Source organism: Morone saxatilis, unplaced genomic scaffold (assembly GCF_004916995.1).
Source record: "Morone saxatilis isolate NCDOM2014 unplaced genomic scaffold, NCSU_SB_2.0 Contig21, whole genome shotgun sequence".
Classification (NCBI taxonomy): domain Eukaryota; kingdom Metazoa; phylum Chordata; class Actinopteri; family Moronidae; genus Morone; species Morone saxatilis.
The window spans coordinates 15,565,592-15,585,723 of NW_023339774.1; the positions used below are offsets into that span (position 1 = coordinate 15,565,592).

A 20,132-nucleotide genomic window follows, 5' to 3' on the forward strand; every position below is an offset into this window, starting at 1 on the left:
ATTTATTTATTTATAACACAAATATTCAGTATTCATATATTCCACCTACCCATTTTATTCTTGGAATGTCCCAAGGAGTTTTTGGATTGGTCAGACTAAATAAGACAAAGACAGTACATTAGCTCTGATAACGAGGTGTAGGGCCACAATTTGGTACAGTACGAGACGTACCTGTTTCCGGCCATCAACAGACATAAAGAATTCGGTTGTCGATTTCCTAAAAATGATACAATGCAAACAATTAGTGCAGAGACAGCTCAAGGAAAACACAACTGCACTAAGACAAAACAAAGAAACATATGCTGCCAGACACAAACCCTACCTTGCTTCGTTGTTCATAGCCTGACAATTCTCCCTTTCACTGGGTTCCACCCAAGCAGGCCTGACCCCGAGCAGGAGGAAGAGACAGCGGGACACCACCAGATGGCAGGCAGCAGGGAAAGACAAGCTTTCCTCAGAATCCCTCTGCTTGTCCCACTGCTGCTTGGGATCCAGATCCCTCTCTGGGCTGACTGGGCTCTCCATGCTGCTGGGGAGGGTGGAAGTGCCAAAAGATTCGTACACCGTCACGTTCTGTTGTACTTGCATGGCCTCCCGTGTGGCCATGAATGATTCTAGGACTTCTGCAAGAGACAGCAAAGACACTTGTGGATGAGATGTGTTGTGATGATGACGACTTGGGTGTATGTGTTTGTATTATGTATTTCTATCATGGTCTGTCTACCTATAAGTGTCAAGATACAAAAAACATTTTTATCTGAAGTAAGGGCAGATATAGAGTTACGCATTTCTAACCTGACAGGTACATACGACTATTGCCAAATGCGTCCTCCTCTACAACCTCTTCCTGGTTGTGGTTTGCTGTGGGGGTGGGGGGCACCTGCACCTCACGACTACAGTGACCTCTTGACTGCTGCTCGGGATCCTTTCCCACCTGCTCCAATGAGGTGCTTGGTTCTTGCCTGTCTGCATCAGGACTTTGGGGAGATTGAACGGGCTGCAATTGAAACAAATGTGTTACATACACCTTTGTTATCTCATTTTAATCAGATTATGTGAAAAATAAACAATGAAAGAAAATTGTCTCTTGAATAGAATGTAAAAATGTAAAGGAGCAATATTGGATTATGACATAAGGTGGAGTCATTTTAACAATGGTACCTGTTTGGCAGTAGTCTGCACCTGTGACGTCCTTGGAGAGTTTTTATGGGCCAACAGAGTGCTTCTGATTTTATAAACTGCTTCATAGACGTCTAACAGAGTCTAACAGGGCTCATATCTGTCTCAAAGTAGAACGGATGATTAGCAGTGTTCTGCATTCCTGTACGGATCTTACACAATAATAATTCATTCACATCATCCTTTAAAAATGACAGTTTAAACACATATGAAAAAACATTTTAGGGTTTCAAAATAAAGGAACAGGAAGAGGCAGTTCAGTAAATATAAAATTGATGTTACTGACCTGTCCTGCCAACAGGCCTCATTCTGCAGTCCAGTGTGTTTCAGAAGAGCAGCGAGACTGCAGCGACACACAGTCTGCAACAAACAGTCTCCTGAAGAGCCTCCACTCTCCCATTCTGCTCCCACAGCAAAACAACACAGCTCAGTTACAACAAAGTGACAAAAAGGAAAAACACACAACCTAAAGACCAGAACTCACAAACTAATCTATGACGTATTGTGCAGCACTTATCACAGCAAGTGCATGCATACAGCTGCATAATATTAATATTAATATTAATTAATCCATTATCAGTTATCAACTTTTACATTACCGGTATACATTTTCAAACAGAATGCCCTCATCCATACAAACAAACACAAACAAGTCAAAGTACCTTTGCTGTGCGCATACTCCTCCATCTTCCGCCACAAGCCACCTGCAGGTCCTCTGGAGGATCCCAGTGCCAGTTCCAGTAATGTCCTGGTTTCCTCATTCAGACTGAGCTCTGCCAGCCTGGCATCACTACTGCCCAGCAGTACCACCTCAGTCAGCCATGCCATGCTAGAGTCTACAGGACAAAGCATCACATGGGACACAGGACAATTAAACAAGTGAAAACTACATAAAATTACAGCTTACTTCCTAATTCACATAATAAAATTAAATTAGAGTTAAAGATGCCCTTCAGGCATACTAAGACGTATACCATGTAACTTTGTTGCCCGTTGTCCCCCTCATTCTATCCCTATGTTTTTTTGTCCGTCTCGAAAATCGTAAACAGTATTCTTTACTCATTGGTAGTCTCCGTAACAACCTCTTTGCTTACTGTCATGTAATGTAGCCAATTATGTGTTTTTTTTTATTTGTGGTTTCAAACAGAATGTGGACACATTGGTGCAACATTAAGCCGGGGATGAACGTTGCATTCAGCCAGTGTCTATCTGCCAAAACATTAGCACATATCAAAGCATGATGAGCAAGCAGTATGTTTTCCTACCCAGCTGCTCAAAGTCCATCTCAAGGCCGTTCCTGAGGAGGACATTTGATAGCCAGAACTCTGATGTTTTCTCCTGAGGTGAGGGCGGCGGGCCTTGCAGCATACCACCAAGGCAACGGCCGACTGCCAACGCTACAGATCGTTCCAGATCCAACAGCCAAACCCACTTGCACTCCTCCTCTTGTTGCTGCTGTCCAAGGCATGTGTTTTCTTCACTTTTATCTGTAATGAAGATCCCTTGTTGTTGTGAAACCAGTACATATGTTCTCCAGTAAGAAGAACCTTAAATGTAAGAATGTGCCATCCGTTTGCAAAAAACTACACCCGTGACACTCCTGTAAACTCTAATAACAACAATAATATAAATACAGCTAAATCTATGGGTCAAGCAAGTCAGTCAAAATTTACTGACCTGAACAGGTTTTCTGAGCCTCCATCCCTAGCTCTTGTTCCTCCAGGAGGCCTGTCTCTGGAAGCAACCTGTTAAAATCATTGAGGCACTCCAACAAGGCCAGTAAATGGCTGAGGAGGGGTTGAACTGTGCCCAAGGGCAGCAGCAGCAAGGAGTACATTACTTGGCACAGCAGGCTGCCAGACACTGAGTTGTACAACACCACTGGGACAAGGGTTGAGATGAGAGAGGAGGATTAGAGTGACAGATAAAAATAACAGGAAAACAGATAGACAGCAGATATAGAAGCAACATAGAAGATTAAATTAAATTTTATATGTGCTTGTCATTTAACCAACTGACAGCTCGGTGCTGACTGACCCAACAATAAAAAAAGAAAAAGAAAACATTATCAGGGAAGTGATTTTAGTTGTGAATAAAAGAGCCATCAAGATCTGGGCAAACAACTCACATGACAACAAAACATATGTGGGACAGTAGAGTAACTAGGTTACAATGACAGCAGTTATTCTTACTGTGCAGCTTCTTGATTATTTGTTTATCCAGGGAGCTCTCTTTCAACAGTTTGGTGGACCTCCTGAGTGTCTCAGCAGCACAGGGGAGCAGCAGGTAAAGATGCTCACGAAGCAGCAATACACTGCTGTCATCCTGCAGAACAGCAGAATCACTGTCAAAATGCAACTATATGACCACAGAGTTCTGAGTAACATGGTGTACAGCTGATTCTGTAGTGTACCTCAGGGCTGGAATGGATGTAGCAATGGGCGAGCAGGTGTTTGTGAAGTCCAGATAGCAGCTGGTGGAAGTGGGAAGGAGGATCAGTCTGTCCCTGGCTATCACTTGATAGCTGCTTGTCACTGTTTTTCTCCAATTCCCCAAATGCCCGTTCCTGTATGAACACAGACAATAAGAGGAAGCATGTGGAGGAGTAGGAACATCACTCAAACAGTAGCAATGGTTACCAAAATATCCAAACATTTGTGAAAATACGCATTAGGACTTGACAGAGAAAACAATGCACTACTAGTTCAAATGAGGAAATCCAACACAAAAACCTTACAGGGTCCTGTTTTCCATACCGTATAAAAGCCTATGCTGAGGAGCAGGGTTTTGAGCAGCACCTCTGCTAAGTGCAGAGGGTCATAGGCTTCAATAGAGCTGGATGAAGAGGGCGGCCGGACAGACACAGCGGGTGTCAGAGGGGGTCCAAGGGCTGTCACCTCCCCAAAATTGCTGTAACCTAGTAGAGAAGCTACATGGCTCTGATCCTGAAGGCTGCTGAGGACCATGTCTAACTGCAGGCGCTTTGAACGATACAGAGGGAAGAAGAAGAGAGAATTGTTTAGTATTTGATCATTTAAATGTGAAGTTACCAAAAACATTTCTGTGGAGAAGAAATATATTGTTTTACAGCAAACAGTCCTCAACACATATTGCCTAGCAACGCTCCAGGTTGGCGCTAGCTTCATCCATCCATCCATTTTCTAGCCAACTATTTGGATCAGAGTCATAGATAAAATGAGGAAAAGCCAAGTAGCGAAGGCAGAATACATGTCTTTTTTTATGGCAGTTAAATGCAATTGTTCAAATGCATCCTTTGTTTAAACCTATAAAAGCTACATTCCTGACCGATAATGTATTGAGACAAAAATGCACCATTTATAAAACCACATTAGGTCGTGGTAACCAGCACTACTATAACAACGTTTTTTATATACCTGTCCTTTGGAGAGGACATTCAAGCTCTGAGGGCCCTGAGGAAGGAGGGACAGGAGCAGTTCTGTCCTTTCCCTCAGTGGAGGCAGCAGCAGGGATGCACCAATGGACAGCGTGTTCAGTACTGCCTAAGGATGGACAGGATTATAAACACATTATAAAGACACATGGATATCAATGGTTAGCATTAACTGCAAGCAATAAAGAAAACAGAGTTAGCACATATAGGCTCCAACAGCCCACTGACACTTTTATTTCGACAGTTCTTATATAAGCAGCTGACCTCTTTCTGGTATTAGTTCATATTATGAAAATAATATCGGCAGGGACGGAGTTTTAGTTTACCTGTTGTATGGAGTCTGGCATATTGGTATCTATAAGCCTGAAGAGCAGGTTTCTGAGGGGCCTCCCCTGAGCCCCCAAAACCATGGCACCGGTGCCCCCAGCATGGGCCAAGGACAAGTGGATGGACAGCAGCTTCATGCACAGCAAAAGAAACTGATGGTGGTCCCTGAGGAATACACGCAGAGAGCATTACGAGTGTTTGCTAAGTGGATAGGAGGGAAAGTGCATGTGTGGGAGTCCATGTGTCCTTCTGTAGGTGGTGATGAGTTCAACAGGCCACAAAGAAGTAATTTTTCAAAACAGCACAAGAACATTTTTTGCATGTGATTCTATTATGAATATGAATCTTCAGTAACAGGTTATACAGTATAATCATAACTTATGGAGTGCTGTGTTTATTTCATTTCATACCTTTTAGATAAGAATGGGGCAGGGGGAGTGTCATTCCCAATGCCATCACAGTAACTTTCTAGGAAGTTGCGTAGGTAGGTGAAAGTACTCTCTTCCAAGTCGACACAAAAGGGCCTGTGCCATGCGACCAGTTGCCTATAAAAAGACCACATCACTTAAAAAGAGCTATATCAGCACAAATGTGTAAGAAGTAAAAAGATAGAACCACAGATTTGACAGGGGATGATAAAAGAACAGTTCAGCAGTATAAAAGGATGGAAATGTTGAAACACAGAGATGCCACTCTGATTTATATGGTGAGATCACATTCTGTAGGTTTACAGTGGTGAGGAATAGAATATATCTTCCACAACACCAATGAAACACAAGTGGACTGTAGACTGGCTTAAATGGCCAGAGTGTAAGAATTAGTGGCATCTAGCAGTGTAGTTGCAGACTGCAACACCCTGATGAGGCTTTACCTGTCTGTTGGAACTGCAGTCCAAGCCAGGCTGTGAGAAGTGCCAGCTGTGATTTGCTGGATCGACACCCCCTCTAGACCAAGCACTTTCTTGGGTTTGGTAATTGGAGTTGAGGTGTGGCCTTGCCCACACTGGCCCATTGTGTTGTTCCCCCAGGCATACACTTCATTCTCTGATGAAAGGTGAACAGCATCAGGGCACATTCACAATTATAATATACCATTAACAAACCTATAAAAGTATTATGACTTTAACTGACTGTTAACGGTTGAAGGTTACTTACCATGGGACAAAGCCAGACAATGGCTGTCTCCACATGAGATATCAATGATCTTGGTGATACTCAGGTCTTCTATAAACCTTGGTCGCAGAGAGGTTGTCTCAGAGGAGCCACATCCTAAACACGAGCCACAGCCCCATGCAAACACCTAGATAAAAAGGAACAAACACAAATGTATGCATTATTGAATAAATATTCGATCTAGTAATTTCTTAATCCACCTATTTGTCTTTGTGTTCCATCCTTGTATTTAGAATGTGATCGAATACAAATATATTATTTGGACTAAACATGTCAAGTGCTGATGAAGAATAGGAATGGCAATTGTTAGCATGCTCCTTCAAAATAAAAGCTTTCCACAACGAGAATGTAGAAAGAGCTCAATAATCTTTAAGTTTTAAGAACCGTTTCACTTATTTGTCAGAAGATCAGCTTTACAAAAGTAAAGTGTTTTGCCAAAGAGCTGTCTTAATTTTATCCAGAAAAAATTGATACTAGGCAATTCTGACATTAAAAATCCACGTCTGACACAAATGCTGCATCTCACCTGTCCTGCAGAGGTAAGGGCCAGAGATGACTGGCTGCCAGCACACACTTTCCTGATGATGAATCCATGCAGGGCCTCTATGACCTTGGGGCGATACACACGATTGGTGTCTCCATGACCTAGTTTACCTGGAAGGATGAGTCATGTCGAGTACCAGCATTAGTTCACTCTAGCTTAAGATATGAGACTGACCACAAATGATACGACTATGTTACTGTCATTTAGGTGAAATTGACATAGTGTGTGTTATTTTTATTAGATTTTCTGCTCAAGATTTTTTTTATTTTCTTTATAGAAATGAAAACCTTCCACTCAAAGCATGATTTTCACCAACTGACCTAGACGCTCCATTGTGGGCTTAAATCAAATTGTATGTCATCTGTCAACATACCATTGTCCCCTCCTCCAAAGGACCACACAGTGCGTCCATCCTGTGCCACAGCAATGGTGTGGGAGCTGCCACAGGCCACCTGCCCTACACCGCTGATGTCCTTCACCAGTGTGGGCACGTTACGACTCTGACTGTCACTGTGACCTGCTCAGGGGAGAAACACAGGACGTTGTTGCTAACATACCAGAGGATGAATTTCACTGAGATTGTTGAGACAAATAAGCACAGGCAACTTGAGAATAAAGGTGTGTACCAAGTCTGCCGAAGTCGCCTTCTCCCCAGGTATAAAGCTCCCCATCATTAGTCACAGCAGCACTGTGTCTATAGCCAGCAGACACACAAACAACGACCTAGCAGAGATACAATAACACATGAAAAATGATACTAGATCACATAAGGGTCTAGGCTTAAAAAAATACACAAATACAAAACTAGAACAAACATTCTATATAAAACATGCTATATCCATCTTTTCCCAAACAAGCAGCGTACTTTGCCAAACAGCGGTCCTTGTATGATTTTGGGATATTTCTGTGTAGCACTGTTGCCATGGCCCAGTTTCCCATACTCTCCATCACCCCAGCTGAACACCTGGAAGAAATAGTTTGAAAATTACAATTGCAATTCATGAGTGAAGTGAGTGAAAAAGTGTAAATCATAAACACAATACCAAAAAGCTATCAAAATGTACTGTAAACTAGTTTTTAAAAGAATCTTAAACATATTATGTGACAAAAATAGAGTAGAAAAAACTGTCAACTGTCAAAAGTCTATAAATCTGCAAACCTGTGAAATATGTACCAGTAATTGTAGTTGACTTCTTACCTCTCCCTCTATAGTGATGGACAAAGTGTGACCATCAGAGCCTTTGGAGGAAGACACCTTCTTCATGTTCCTATGTGGCTCCAGCACAAGTTTCTTGGGCATGGACTGGTTGTTGGAGTCCCCCAGGCCCAGACGGCCATAGCTGCCTTTTCCACATGCTTTCACCGAACCATCTGCAGATACTGAGAAGGTGCAGTACTGGCCTGCCTCAATCTAAAAGAAGGGCAAAACATATTTAAAAAATAGGCTTCTAAGTTTCTGGCACACTTTCAATTTCTCCCACCCACAAATCTGTACAGAAGTCAGTACAACAGACTGCAGTGATACTGGTATAGGTGTTATAAGGTGAAAGAAAATGTTATTTTGCTCTTCTTATATGTAGGTAAGAATGTTGAGGATGTCTCATAATGTCATGAAATATATACTGTAACAGTTTTATAAAAGCCATAAATCAACTTGGGCCTGTGGTATATGTGATTTATATTACAACAAGCACAATATTTCTGATTATAAAATGACTATACTTATCTAACGCATTACAGATGTGACACAAACAGGCAACAAAACAGACTTGAAATGGACATGAGTACAGCTTTGTATGCCACATACATACATACATATGAGGGTAATGTGAGGCAGACTTTCTATGACTGAGAGAGATATACTTTAAACTGATGAGACGAGGAGAAAAAAAAAAGAAAATCTAGCTTCTAGCATCTAGACAAAGTTTAAAATAATTCTTGAGTTTTGTAATATATTGTATGTTCTAAACTGTAAGAATGATAATGAATGTAAAAAAATAAGTAAACCTGTAAAATAGATAAATGTTAGTCCTGTCCTTATGGGTAGCCATACCATTTGGGCATCACTAAAGCCCTGAGTCAGCTTTGGCAGCAGGATTTTCTCCAGAGTTCCCTCTGCCAGCTGGTGGCTGCTGTTACTGCCCCACACATACACCATGACTGTGTCGCTCTCTGTACCAGGAGCAGCTGCATCAGTGCTGCAGGAGCACAGGCAGTAGGACGCTAGGTTACAAATCTGTCAAAAGGGAGAAGGGTGAGGCCCACAAAATCAGTGAGTGGAAAGTGGGTAAGTAGAAAAATTCTTAATAGTACCTAAATGTTACAGTATGTGCCTATAATCTCTCTTACCTCCTCAAACAGGCAGAGCGCTGCCTGGGAGAGTCGACAAAGTCCATCTGCATCTTTCTTCAGCACCTGAGTATTGACAGAGTCTCCACGGAAACCCTTAAAAAACAAAAGAAGAAAGAATTATGTTTGTCCTTCAACATAGTGTCTGTTTCTACTGTAACCAGTGATCACTGTGTGTAAATATTACGTTTGGATATAAAATAGTGTTATTGCATCCTTAACTTGCTATTTTTTGTGTACTTTCTTTCCAAACCAGAAGTGTATATCAAAACAAGAAGAGTCTCTAAAAACAGTGACAAGACACTGCATGTTCAGGCTGAAGGCAAAGTCAAGAAAAACAAGGAGGCAAGAAATTAGATTCTACTCCTAGTAGAAATAACTTTTTTTAGCTATTACAGAACCACAAATTATATGTACTGTAGGATGTGCTTAACGGGCAAAATCAATCATAATGTTGTTGGCAATACGCTGCCCTGGTTGTCAATTGTCCAGAAATATTGCAAAGCTGATTAGCCTGCTAAAGGATGACTCAATACACATAACTAGAGAGGGGCAGGGAGACTGACTCAATCTTAATCCTTATCTGCACACTAATGCATCACTGCAAGCTTCAAATGAGACTGTTCGAATAAAAAGGACAGCCTACAGCAGGGATGGATGAGGCAGTGAAGAGCCATTTTCCTGCTTTACAGACAATTGGCCTCATTTATCTGTATGTCCATAAACAAAGTAAAATACCAAAGCAAAGCAGAACAACCACATAAACAATTTCCAATGGGCAGAAAACAGCCACTTATACTGTGTTTTCAACATTTGAATTCCTTCCACAGGCTGTTGTTTGCCTTTCTTTATAATGCATCGATATTTAAGAACCAGCTCTGTTAATATTACGCCAGATGATCCCATGTTGTGGTCCGAACATTTCAAACTTATAAACAAATAAATCCAAATTATCACGCAATGTCAGGACATGGGAATTTAAAATGAGTCCACGGGTAGCTTGATAAATTCTCAACAACCTACTGTGTGACATTGGGTCGATAAGAGTTATTGCTGAAAAGAGTTAATGAAACATACAGTAAAAGGGAGAACACACCAGAAAAAAAAAAACATCCGAATTTGAAGAACAAATAACGTACCGAATATTGCCTCATTTGAAGTAACGTTTGATGGATTACATCAAAGCCCACACCAGCTGACTGCTGGGAGCTCAGTGAGGAGGAGGAAGACAGTGTAGAGGTGGATGCGGACATGGAAGCAGCCATGGCTACCTCCACCCACTCCAGTAGAAACTTCAGAGAGCCTCTCTGCATGGCCAGGCCGAGCAGCAGCTCCAGCGCAAGCCTCCGACCAGTCGGGTCCGCCCCGCCGGTCCCACTGCTCACCGATGTCTTCTTCAGGAAGTCAGCCACCTGTGCCAGGCAGTCCAGCCCGACTGACGGTATCTTATTCTCATTGGCCAGAGAGAGTGGTGGCAGAGAAGACAGCACAGAGGACGCCGTGGCAAGCACGTCATTGCACAGCACCGACTCTGGGTGCACAGAGGCCGCGTACCTCCAGTTCTGCTGCAGTAACGAGAAGAGCAGACTCAAACCTGTCCTCACGCCCATCTCTATCAGAACATCTGTACCCGACTTGACTTTGGATGCTCCCCCCGGCAGGCAAGGCTCTGAGGCCAGCTCAAGTTGCCCACATTCAGTGCCACTGTCTGTGGACTGGGAGGGCAGCTGCACGCGGAATTTGTCATGGTACTTGCTGTGAAGTGCGTAGTAGATCCTCTGCAGAACTACCAGCCTGTGATGGAGGCCCAAGGTGTAGGAGGTTTGCGTCAGCATGCGGTGAGCCAGCCATCGCTGGCTGTGAAGCAGGGATGACAGGTACTCTTCCTTCTCCGCCGAGGCACTGGACTCGCACTCGAAGTCTGGCAGGCGTGGGCCGACAAGTTCTTGAACAGGCTGAGCCAGAGTCACTGCTTCCTTGTTGTGAAGGAGCCTATTGTAGAGCACAGCGGCTCCGTGCCTCCTGGCTGTCTGTACGCTGTCTTCCGCTGCCCACAAGCTATTGAAGTGCTCTTGCCACTTCAGCAAAACATGTGTCTGACAAGGCACCATGTCTGAGCATTATCTATACTCTGATGTACACCTGAAAAACAGAGCAGGACATATGATTAACAGAGCTAATGAGACCTGTGTATTACCAGATTTATAAATTCATGCACATCACACTTGACTAACATAATGAAATGGCTCTTTTTTTTTTTTTTTTTTTTAATCGCTGTCATCAATTTACAGGCAACATTTGCTGCTGAAAGCCAATCTTCTAATGCATTTTCCTGCCATTACAATTCAGTGTAAAGGTGTCTGGTTTCTACTTAGTGTTGGCACTTTTCCAGCATACAGTACATCTAGGCTAGTGGCATAAGCCCAGTGGGTATCACTTAAATAGGCCACCTCACCCTATGATACTGTAACAGCTAATCAACACACCCACTCTAATGAGGGCTAAGGGAGCTGTTGTGGCATTCGAAAGGGATGTATCGGTTTATCATCGTTTAAAAAAATCTTCGTTTCATAACATGGCCGGTTAAAGAATGAAACCTGCCCTGAGAGATTCGTCTCAGAAGTGATTTTAGTCTTCAATTCATTCATATTCATCTGTCTCAGCCAAAATGCTGTTGTCATAGTCAACATCTCCAAGTTGGTCACCTGATGCTCTGAAATACAATCCCATGCAAAGACCCCTGGGACTCCACCTAACCCCCAGTCTGTCTGCCTGTCTGCATTTTTTGTCTGCTTTCCAAACAAATAAAACCTGTGTTTAGTGCTGTTTAGTGGAAATAATAATAATATATATATTATTATATATATATTCACAAAAACAGCTTTCCTTGAACAAAGAAATACAGATTTTGGTTTTATCTTGCACTTCAGTTACTCATATGAGGTTTGTTAACTGGACTTGTTAACAATCCCAATGACAGTCACAATATGGACGTCACCATTTATATCTCAGTGGGTGATAATCCCACTTTACTGAAGTATAGACTAGAGTAGAGGCTAGGAGTGTTCATTCCTGTCAAGCAACACACCAGGTTGAGGGTAAACTAACACAGAAATCTCCAGATGAGAGTGAGAACGCGAGCTACAGGCTGCTAAACACGTGAGCATGCCACTTGGACCGTAGTCCAGAGTCATCTCTCTTGCTTAGCCTGAGGCCTGTGGGGCTATATGGTTTCCACTCTGGCCAAAAATAACAGCAAGCATTGATATAGTAATGGGCTCTTCGGTCAGACAACCACCAGCAAGCAACCACCGGCAATTTTAGGCGCAACCATGGCTGATTACAAACTGTCTGGAATTGCAGGACATAAACATCCAGGGCACCTCTTGAGTTCGGCTCGCTCTTTTTCCTGCTCAGCTAGCTTCAGATTTTAACCTCTTGACTATACAGTTCCCCAATCTCAGCCCATGTAAGGTATTTAGAATATACACACACACACAAAACACGTCTTGTCTTACTTGTTATTACAAATAACAAATTGAGCCAAAATATCCCAGTAACTTAGCCGGTAAGCTATAAATACTAAAATAAAAACATGGGCAGTGTGTAGGCCTAGAGGCTGAACATCAATAGCATTCATACAGCAAAAAAGCAATATCAGTGGCTGAAAACATGCAGCACCGCGTGTTATCAGAGGGCATTACACAAAGATATGTCAACGTGTATCTGAATGTCACATATTCACACATTTTAAAGTAGTCTTAACACATGCTTAAAATTCGCCAAGACCTATGAAGAGAAAATGTAAAATTCAAAACTTGGGTGCAGCTAATGCGTATTTTCCTTATGGATAAATAAATACTGAGCCTGTTTTTTGAAACAGTTCAACATGTTTTAATATAGTTCATGTTGTGTGATTCCTTTTAGAAATACATTTTTGAGTTATATTTACAAGGTTGAGTGCAGTCGCTAAATAAGCTGCTGAACAAATGTAATGCAGTGTAACGTAATCATTTATGTATAATGTTATAAAACGGATTTCCCTGAGCCCTGTTTGACACAATTCAAATGCATTTTATGTCCTTACAACAACTTACACCAGCCACCATGCAAATGCTGGTAAGACATGAAAGCACGACGATTAATATTAAATGATGTTCACATTTTAAGAAGTTCATTCCCCACCCTGCCTACCAATAGCTCAAAACCCAAAGCTAAACTAGTAGAACACCTTTACTATCCTTCTTCACTTTGACTGAAGCCCTGCAGCCTCTAAAGATGGTTCTGGCCACCTATATGGCCCCTTAACAACCTCCCTTTGGGGACTCTCTGGGGTCTTGGTGGCAGGAGACCCCCTCAAAGGTTGACCCATGACCGGCTGGAGGTGTTACATGTCCCCTGAAAGTCATCCAGACTGAGCTGGAGGAAGTTGTTGGACCAAAAAGGACGCTTGTGCTGCTCTGTTGCCACGACAACCCCAACCACAATAAGCATTTGCACAATGGGTGACAGTGGGTGACTGTTAATCAGACAAACTTGCTAATGTCAGCACTGAATATGTGACATTCAAGGCCACAGCTTCAATGATGTTAAGCTGCATACCGTTATAATACGTTAGTCCATTTAACGGTGCAATGTCATTATGGTAGGCTTTAAAGGCAATGACAGGCGACGGGATAATTCAATTAATTCACAATTAACGACACTACCCAACCTTCCCTGTCTGGCTTCTTAGTTTAAAGCGTCTGTCAACATCTTGTAGCATTAAACGCTATGTGTTCTCCATCTCGGAGGATAGTTAGCCCGTCCTTACATTAACACCTCTTCGCCGCACCGACACAAAAACCAAATACTTCAACGTGAAACACAGTGTCCGCCGTGTCATTCACAAACACCGGTAACATTATTCTGCATCTGCGGTGACAGCTGAGCTAACGCTGGCTGCAGTGCAGTTGTTAGTCTGGTCCATGGCTGTCAAAACCGACCAAGCCCCTCCGCTTGTTGGCTGACAGCTCTCAGCAAAACACCCCCGTGGCTCGTTCACACGCGTATGAAGATAGGTTAAGATCTCTACTGTGTGCATAAAATACACCGCAGACATAGCAGTAAGTTACTGTATAAAAAAAGACACATAATACCCCGCGCCGATAAATGGTTTGCGTTACCTGTCCCGTCCCAGTGAGGTCTCCCTTGGACGTGAATATCATATCAACCGTCTCCTCTTTCCTCTTTCTTGTTCGTCTGCTTCAGTTTCAAACACTGACGCCAACCGGTGCCGCCATCATGTGTCGGGAGTGTGGACTGTCTTCATGTTTTTTTTTTTATTCATCTGTCTTTTATTTTTCAACTTTTATTTCTTTGGCACATAACAGTCCAGTGTGTGTTACATGGGAACAAGTATTTGTCCTCATACTCCAAAACCCATATTAAAATCATTAACGTCAAATTGAAAAACTTTTTTTTTTCTTCATAGAAATATTAAAATAATTGCAGATACTGAAAAAAAATATATTACAAAAACGGATATTTAAAAAGTCAATCCATTTATTTTACACATGGGTTTACTTGTCATGAGGTTATGTCCTCTGGAGGAAGCTTTCTCAACCTTGGTGATGTTGCATTATGGGAAATGTAGTATCCAGCGTTTTTGGACTTTCAGAATCAGAAATACTTTATTAATCCGAGGAGGAAGTTTGTTACAGTTGCTCAAGGTGCTTATACAATGTTAAAGAAGAGAAATAATAATTATATTACAATATATAGCCTAACACAATATGTATAGAATAGAAAATGTATAGGCTATTAGGTAGGCTATATACATAAAAGTACTGAATAAAACATAGAAATATAATAGTCTGAGTAAGCTATGTACTTTATAATAATACAATATATAGACAGAAGTAAATGTATGCCACAGTATTTGACAGACAGAAATGATATGAGTAATAGTAGTGATTTTTAAAGATTGCAGTATTACAGAAGTTACGTCAAAGTATGACGGAATAAGCCAGTGTATTGCACATTGACCTAAGTACCTTAATCAAATTATTACACAATTTGACATCAGGACATATGACCCCAGACCTTTCTCATTAATCTAGTCCCCCAACTTTACGGAATTGTATTAACCTACTAAATTAGAGTCACATTTGTAATTTGGTTGTTATCTAATGATAGCTTGTCTCTTTTATTCCCTAATAACAACACATATTTTTTCCTGTATCAGCTTACATATCAATTAATAGAAAAGAGAAATAAAACACATATAGGCCTACACATTTTAGAAGTTGCAACATTTAAAAAAGGAAGAGAAAATGAAAAACAAATCAACATAACTACAAGACAGAGGTTTAAACTGTTGATACGTCACATTTGATGGCATGGGTCACTTTTAGTCAGTGGCACTGGTTCCTCCTGGTGCCCGCATGTTGCAAGTGCCCTCTTGGATAGATTAAACAAGATAAAGTAGCTGCATTTCATCATATTGACCGTGATCCAATATGCAATAAAATGTGATAAAGTCTCTCCAGGGTGTCCTTTTAGTGGAAAAAATGCTATGCAGTGCCATTACTTTACCATAAATGCATCACAACCTCTGTGTGCACTCATGCATCTGGTGTCGTTTGTTTGTTTGTTTGTTTGTTTATGTCACTGCGCAGTTCTTTAGTGTTAGAAAGGTTAATAAAATGATAAAAGCAGCTAAGGGAACAGCTTTATTTTTTAGTGTTTGCCCATGTAGTCCATAATTATTTCATGTTCTTTTTTTTCTTTCTGCTTCTTGTATACGACCCTATGATGCCGTGTTAAATAAACATGTGCTTTTTATCTTTTATTTACTTTAGTTTCTCACTTTTCTTTAACTTTTTATCATTTACACAACCCAAATTCAAGAGGCTACCGTTCTTATGTGAGCCTACAAGATTTTAATTGAGCTGAAACTGATTTATCTCCTGTTGTGTTAAAACGTTGTCAATACAATTTCCAGTCATAGGATGTTGTGACTGAAAACATCCTATAACATAAAATGTAATGGTTCAAAGCCGAGCCAGTCACGTCAAACCTGATGCAATCGGAGGTTTGGGGGTTCCGTCACTCACCAAACACAATAACAAACCAAAGATAACTTATGACATCAGGTCACACGGATTTCAATTCCTGGATGGCGGTCCAGAGTAAATCCCACTTCCAAGCCGGATTTCTAAAAAGGGGGCTGACTGACAAAAAAAAAGGACAACAACACCGGAATGAGGAAATTGACGAGGGCAAGTCATGTGCAAAACAAAGTGGTTCACCGCAGATAACCATACAACCTGATGAACCAGAGGTCACTCCACTCAAGTCTTCCAGAGGTGGTCCTCTTCTCTTTCTCTCCCCGAGACCGCTCATCCTAAAAAAAAAAAAAAAGAAAAAGAAGAGAGAGAGAGAGATACAGCAGCTCTTTCCACAAGCCTCTCCGACCGCATCCAGTGATGTCTTTTCTCCTCATCACAGTGCTGTCTTCCCTCATAGTGCGAGATGCTGAGGCGTGGGGCGCCAATGTCAAGTACGCGGTGAACTGCCCCGACAGATGCAACGCGGAGCGGTGCGGCGGGACGCAGCGGTGCACACGGACGGTCCTGGATGACTGCGGCTGTTGCCAGGTCTGCGCAGCCGGCAGAGGGGAGCACTGTTACCGCACAGTGTCGGGGATGCACGGGGTAAAGTGCGGACCGGGATTATTCTGCGAGTTCTACAAGGATGAAGACGATTATGGGGACGAATATGGCATCTGCAAAGGTATGCTGGCGTTCAGTATTTTAATGTGCCTAGTGTGTGCTGTTTCTGCCTGTATGCTGCATTTTAAATGTGTGATCCCCTGCTGCACCAAATGCAGTGTCCCATTATGTTATAACTAGTCTTTTAGGCTCTATTTATTGAATTATAGCAGTGAATAAGCATTGGCATATAACCAGTTGTTATATGTACATACGCAGACCTGTGCATCCTTGTAATTATGAATTAACTTAATGATTAGCCCATTACAGGCTTGTTCTTTAAACATTCCTGCAACTATCAACTTGCAGTTTTTTTTTCTTTGGCCCATTTCTCTTTATCACTGATTATCATTATGTTGACTGTGAATAAGAGCCAGATCCTGTCAGGCACACTAACCCATTTTCCCTTGCTTGTTCTGTGAGACAAAGCAGACTACTCTAAAATAATGTTTTCTCTCTTTACAGACTGTCTGTATGGAACCTACGGGGTTGAGTGCCGCAAGACATGCAACTGCAAAGGTGGCATATGTGACAGGGAGACAGGCGCTTGTCTCAACCTCAAATTCTTTGCCAAAATCGCCAGCAAGCTCAAGACTGAGGCACAAGCAGGTAAAACATACTGAGACTTGTTAAGATAAAGATGGTAGCAGTCAAATGTCTCACCAAATTAAGTAAAAAAAACTCAATGAACTGACTGAAATAACAAATTCTTTCACTTGTATTTTCAGGGGGAGAGGTGGGCTCAGGAGAGGTCAGCACTGCCCAGAGCACAGATCAACACATAGACAGATCCACTGCTCCAAAGCGGCTCAACCCTCGCTGACAAGTGCTGACAAGACTGAATCTATTCAGTGTAAATGTAGCATTAACTTATAAATGAACTGAAAGATATATTTTGTTATGTTAAACGATGAAAAACTTTTTTACAGCATTTGGAAGTTTTATTTGGTTCTTGTTTGACACCATCATCTTTTCTAATGAAACATGCAGACTATGGTGTTTTCTTCATATTCTCTATCTCTCTTTATCTGTTTCTAGAGTAGATTCATTAAACGATCCTGTAGTCTTTAGCTTCAGTGTAGACCCGATTCTCTCACTTAGTGTGCCTTCATACATTACTGTTGAGAAAATGAGAGTTAATGTCACAAGTAACTGCCTTGCATTTGTTTTCAAACTGGATACAGCAATATTTTTCATGATTAACTGTAGTCCACTAAATATTTTGAAGTTTTCCATAATGATATTTTATGTGTACTGAGCAGACATGGGACATATAATGTATATGACACCAGCCAATGTAAAGAATGCTCTTACAATTAAACCAAAGTTATAACTGACTGTTGCCATTTGATTTTCATTGCATAATTTATCTCTTGACGTGATTAGCGATGCATCATTTGTCACAGTAGTTGCATTATCTTAAAACCCAGAGGAAAGGCTGGTGAGTGGTTTTATTATGCATTAATAATAATTACAAACTGCTTTAGGCAATTACATGCAAAGGTTGGTGGTATTTAAATATGTAAGTATGCAGTGGTTCTCCACCTGGGGTCCTTGAGGGGGTTCCCCCAGAAAAATAGGCAATATATTAATTTCACTATTATTTAATTGACAGATGAGAAAATGTATAATAATGACTATTCTCACTCAGTTTTAGGGGTCCTTGACACAGTTATGGTTGAGGTTGAGAACTGCTGCAGTAGATGATACCATTCAGTTGATTATACTGTAACTTATACATCTCTGTGTAGCTTAACAAATAAAGGTGCTGTAAAATAAAAGACACATTACAAACAAAGGGGGAAGACAAATAGTGATCAAATAGCCAAAGCAAAAGTGAGATCTTGCATTGATCTAAGGTTGTATCCTTGCTGGAGTTTCTTCAAGGAGATAATCTTTCATCTTATAAAATTCTTCCTCATGCTGAGTGTTTTTAGTACTATATACTTTGCTCCATAGTGTCCATTACTGTGAAGGCTTAGTTGTATGAATGCTGTAGAGACTGATGTCTGTCAGATAGATTCATTCTCTACAGAAGAACTCCAGATCTCTGTTACAGTGGCATGCCACATAAAATAATTCACAATTTTACCAGTCAATACATAAAACATGATTTCATATTGCAGACGAGTAAATTGAGAAAGTTTGAAAGCTTGGGGCAGTGGTTGAGACAAATGAGGCTCCGTCTTTTAATATCTTGTAATATCTACGTTGGAATAAATCTTAAACATGCGGGGGGTGATTGATGTGTTTTTTCTTACCCATGAATAAATAAAGTCAAATAAAATGCTCGCTGCCTTTGAGTTAGGATCCTGAAGACTTAAGAGGATCTCTGACATGTAAACTTCAGAACTTGCGTGTGCACTTTATACACTATTGCTAGAAGAATATGACATCCCTGTCTCTAAAATCTGGTTACCCAGACACTGTGGTCAATTCAATTCTGAATAGGAGCTCTGTGGAGAAAAGAGGAGGATACGTTGATATTCTCAGGATGTCATTAGAGGGATTTATTTATAGGAGGTGGGAAAAGCCTTTCCGAACAGTGTAAAAATGCTAAGAAGTCTGGGGAGAAGTATGTCTTTTGAGTAAAAGGAATTCTCGTTTCCCATGATGATATAAGATGATATATCCAAACCGAGGAGCAGAAAGTGCTGAGAATTTTTCAGGCATCTTTGACTCTTAAGTCGAGGAACGCCCTACTTTCTTAACTTCCACAAATGGCAAAATATTCTTTGTTCCCATGAAGAAAACATTTCTTGGTCATGGAAAAATATTCATAGCATGAGAAGAACTGAAGAGCCAAGCCGATGTTTACTGGCTTTACAAAGGATTTGTCATTGATAGAGTTTCTATACTTATGCAGCTACATGGAGAAACTTCTCAATGTAGTTTTGCCAATAAAGCTGCACTAAAACATCCACTGATATGGGAGTCGCATTAGTCACGATGGGAGAAAAAAAGTCAGGAATGAAAATGGTTTAAATGTTGAGATACTGTATGATCTTTCTTGAGAAATACATATATATATTTTCCTTCCTGGGGGAAAACATTCATAAAAGTCTTTTAAGTCCTTTCTCTGCCTTTTCAACTTAGTAGAACTGAAATTAATAATTTTCCTGAGTGAGGAAATATCTTCATATTGTGAGTGGCATGCCAATTTTTAATGCTACTTTACCCAAAGAAAGAATAAAATGTTCTTGACTCTTTATAAAGAATATAGCCTTCCCAGAATATTTGATAAAGCTTTAAATTTTTTCAAAGCCTCAAATCCTTTGATTATTTTCCACAGACTGCCTTTGAAATGCAAAACAAGTAGGTTTAATTTGAATTTAAATGTGTCAACTAGTAAATCATGTTGTATTACAATGAATATATTAATCAAGCATGCATTT

The 20,132-nt window shown here is 41.0% G+C and overlaps 2 protein-coding genes across 2 annotated transcripts in view; one reads left to right on the forward strand and one right to left on the reverse strand.

Annotated features, from left to right (window-relative positions):
• LOC118332440 (probable E3 ubiquitin-protein ligase HERC1) overlaps window positions 1-14,227 on the reverse strand; it is a 40,568-nt gene extending 26,341 nt beyond the window's left edge. Inside the window, 26 exon segments of the mRNA XM_035667724.1 lie at window positions 50-95; window positions 172-217; window positions 323-623; window positions 796-997; window positions 1,162-1,279; window positions 1,466-1,580; window positions 1,842-2,015; window positions 2,445-2,666; window positions 2,857-3,060; window positions 3,372-3,504; window positions 3,593-3,745; window positions 3,936-4,160; window positions 4,575-4,700; window positions 4,918-5,083; window positions 5,329-5,463; window positions 5,790-5,961; window positions 6,073-6,217; window positions 6,617-6,744; window positions 7,008-7,151; window positions 7,261-7,357; window positions 7,500-7,598; window positions 7,833-8,045; window positions 8,688-8,870; window positions 8,984-9,079; window positions 10,123-11,125; window positions 14,149-14,227. Of these exon segments, the coding sequence (XP_035523617.1) occupies window positions 50-95; window positions 172-217; window positions 323-623; window positions 796-997; window positions 1,162-1,279; window positions 1,466-1,580; window positions 1,842-2,015; window positions 2,445-2,666; window positions 2,857-3,060; window positions 3,372-3,504; window positions 3,593-3,745; window positions 3,936-4,160; window positions 4,575-4,700; window positions 4,918-5,083; window positions 5,329-5,463; window positions 5,790-5,961; window positions 6,073-6,217; window positions 6,617-6,744; window positions 7,008-7,151; window positions 7,261-7,357; window positions 7,500-7,598; window positions 7,833-8,045; window positions 8,688-8,870; window positions 8,984-9,079; window positions 10,123-11,094 (4,615 nt within the window). The 5' untranslated portion in view covers window positions 11,095-11,125; window positions 14,149-14,227.
• A 2,039-nt stretch (window positions 14,228-16,266) lies between these two features.
• On the forward strand, window positions 16,267-18,068 carry esm1 (endothelial cell-specific molecule 1). The gene is made up of 3 exons (XM_035667937.1): window positions 16,267-16,759; window positions 17,203-17,346; window positions 17,466-18,068. Exons 1-3 carry the CDS (start codon window positions 16,453-16,455, stop codon window positions 17,558-17,560), a joined length of 546 nt encoding a protein of 181 aa, XP_035523830.1. The 5' UTR covers window positions 16,267-16,452; the 3' UTR covers window positions 17,561-18,068.
• The last annotated feature ends 2,064 nt before the right edge of the window (window positions 18,069-20,132 follow it).

What these genes read in the sequence shown, in the direction of transcription:
- esm1 (XM_035667937.1), top strand. Translation starts at nt 16,453, where the DNA reads ATGTCTTTTCTCCTCATCACAGTGCTGTCTTCCCTCATAGTGCGAGAT. An exon ending in CGAATATGGCATCTGCAAAG is followed by an intron (nt 16,760 to 17,202) that starts GTATGCTGGCGT and finishes CTCTCTTTACAG; the next exon opens with ACTGTCTGTATGGAACCTAC. An exon ending in CAAGACTGAGGCACAAGCAG is followed by an intron (nt 17,347 to 17,465) that starts GTAAAACATACT and finishes TTGTATTTTCAG; the next exon opens with GGGGAGAGGTGGGCTCAGGA.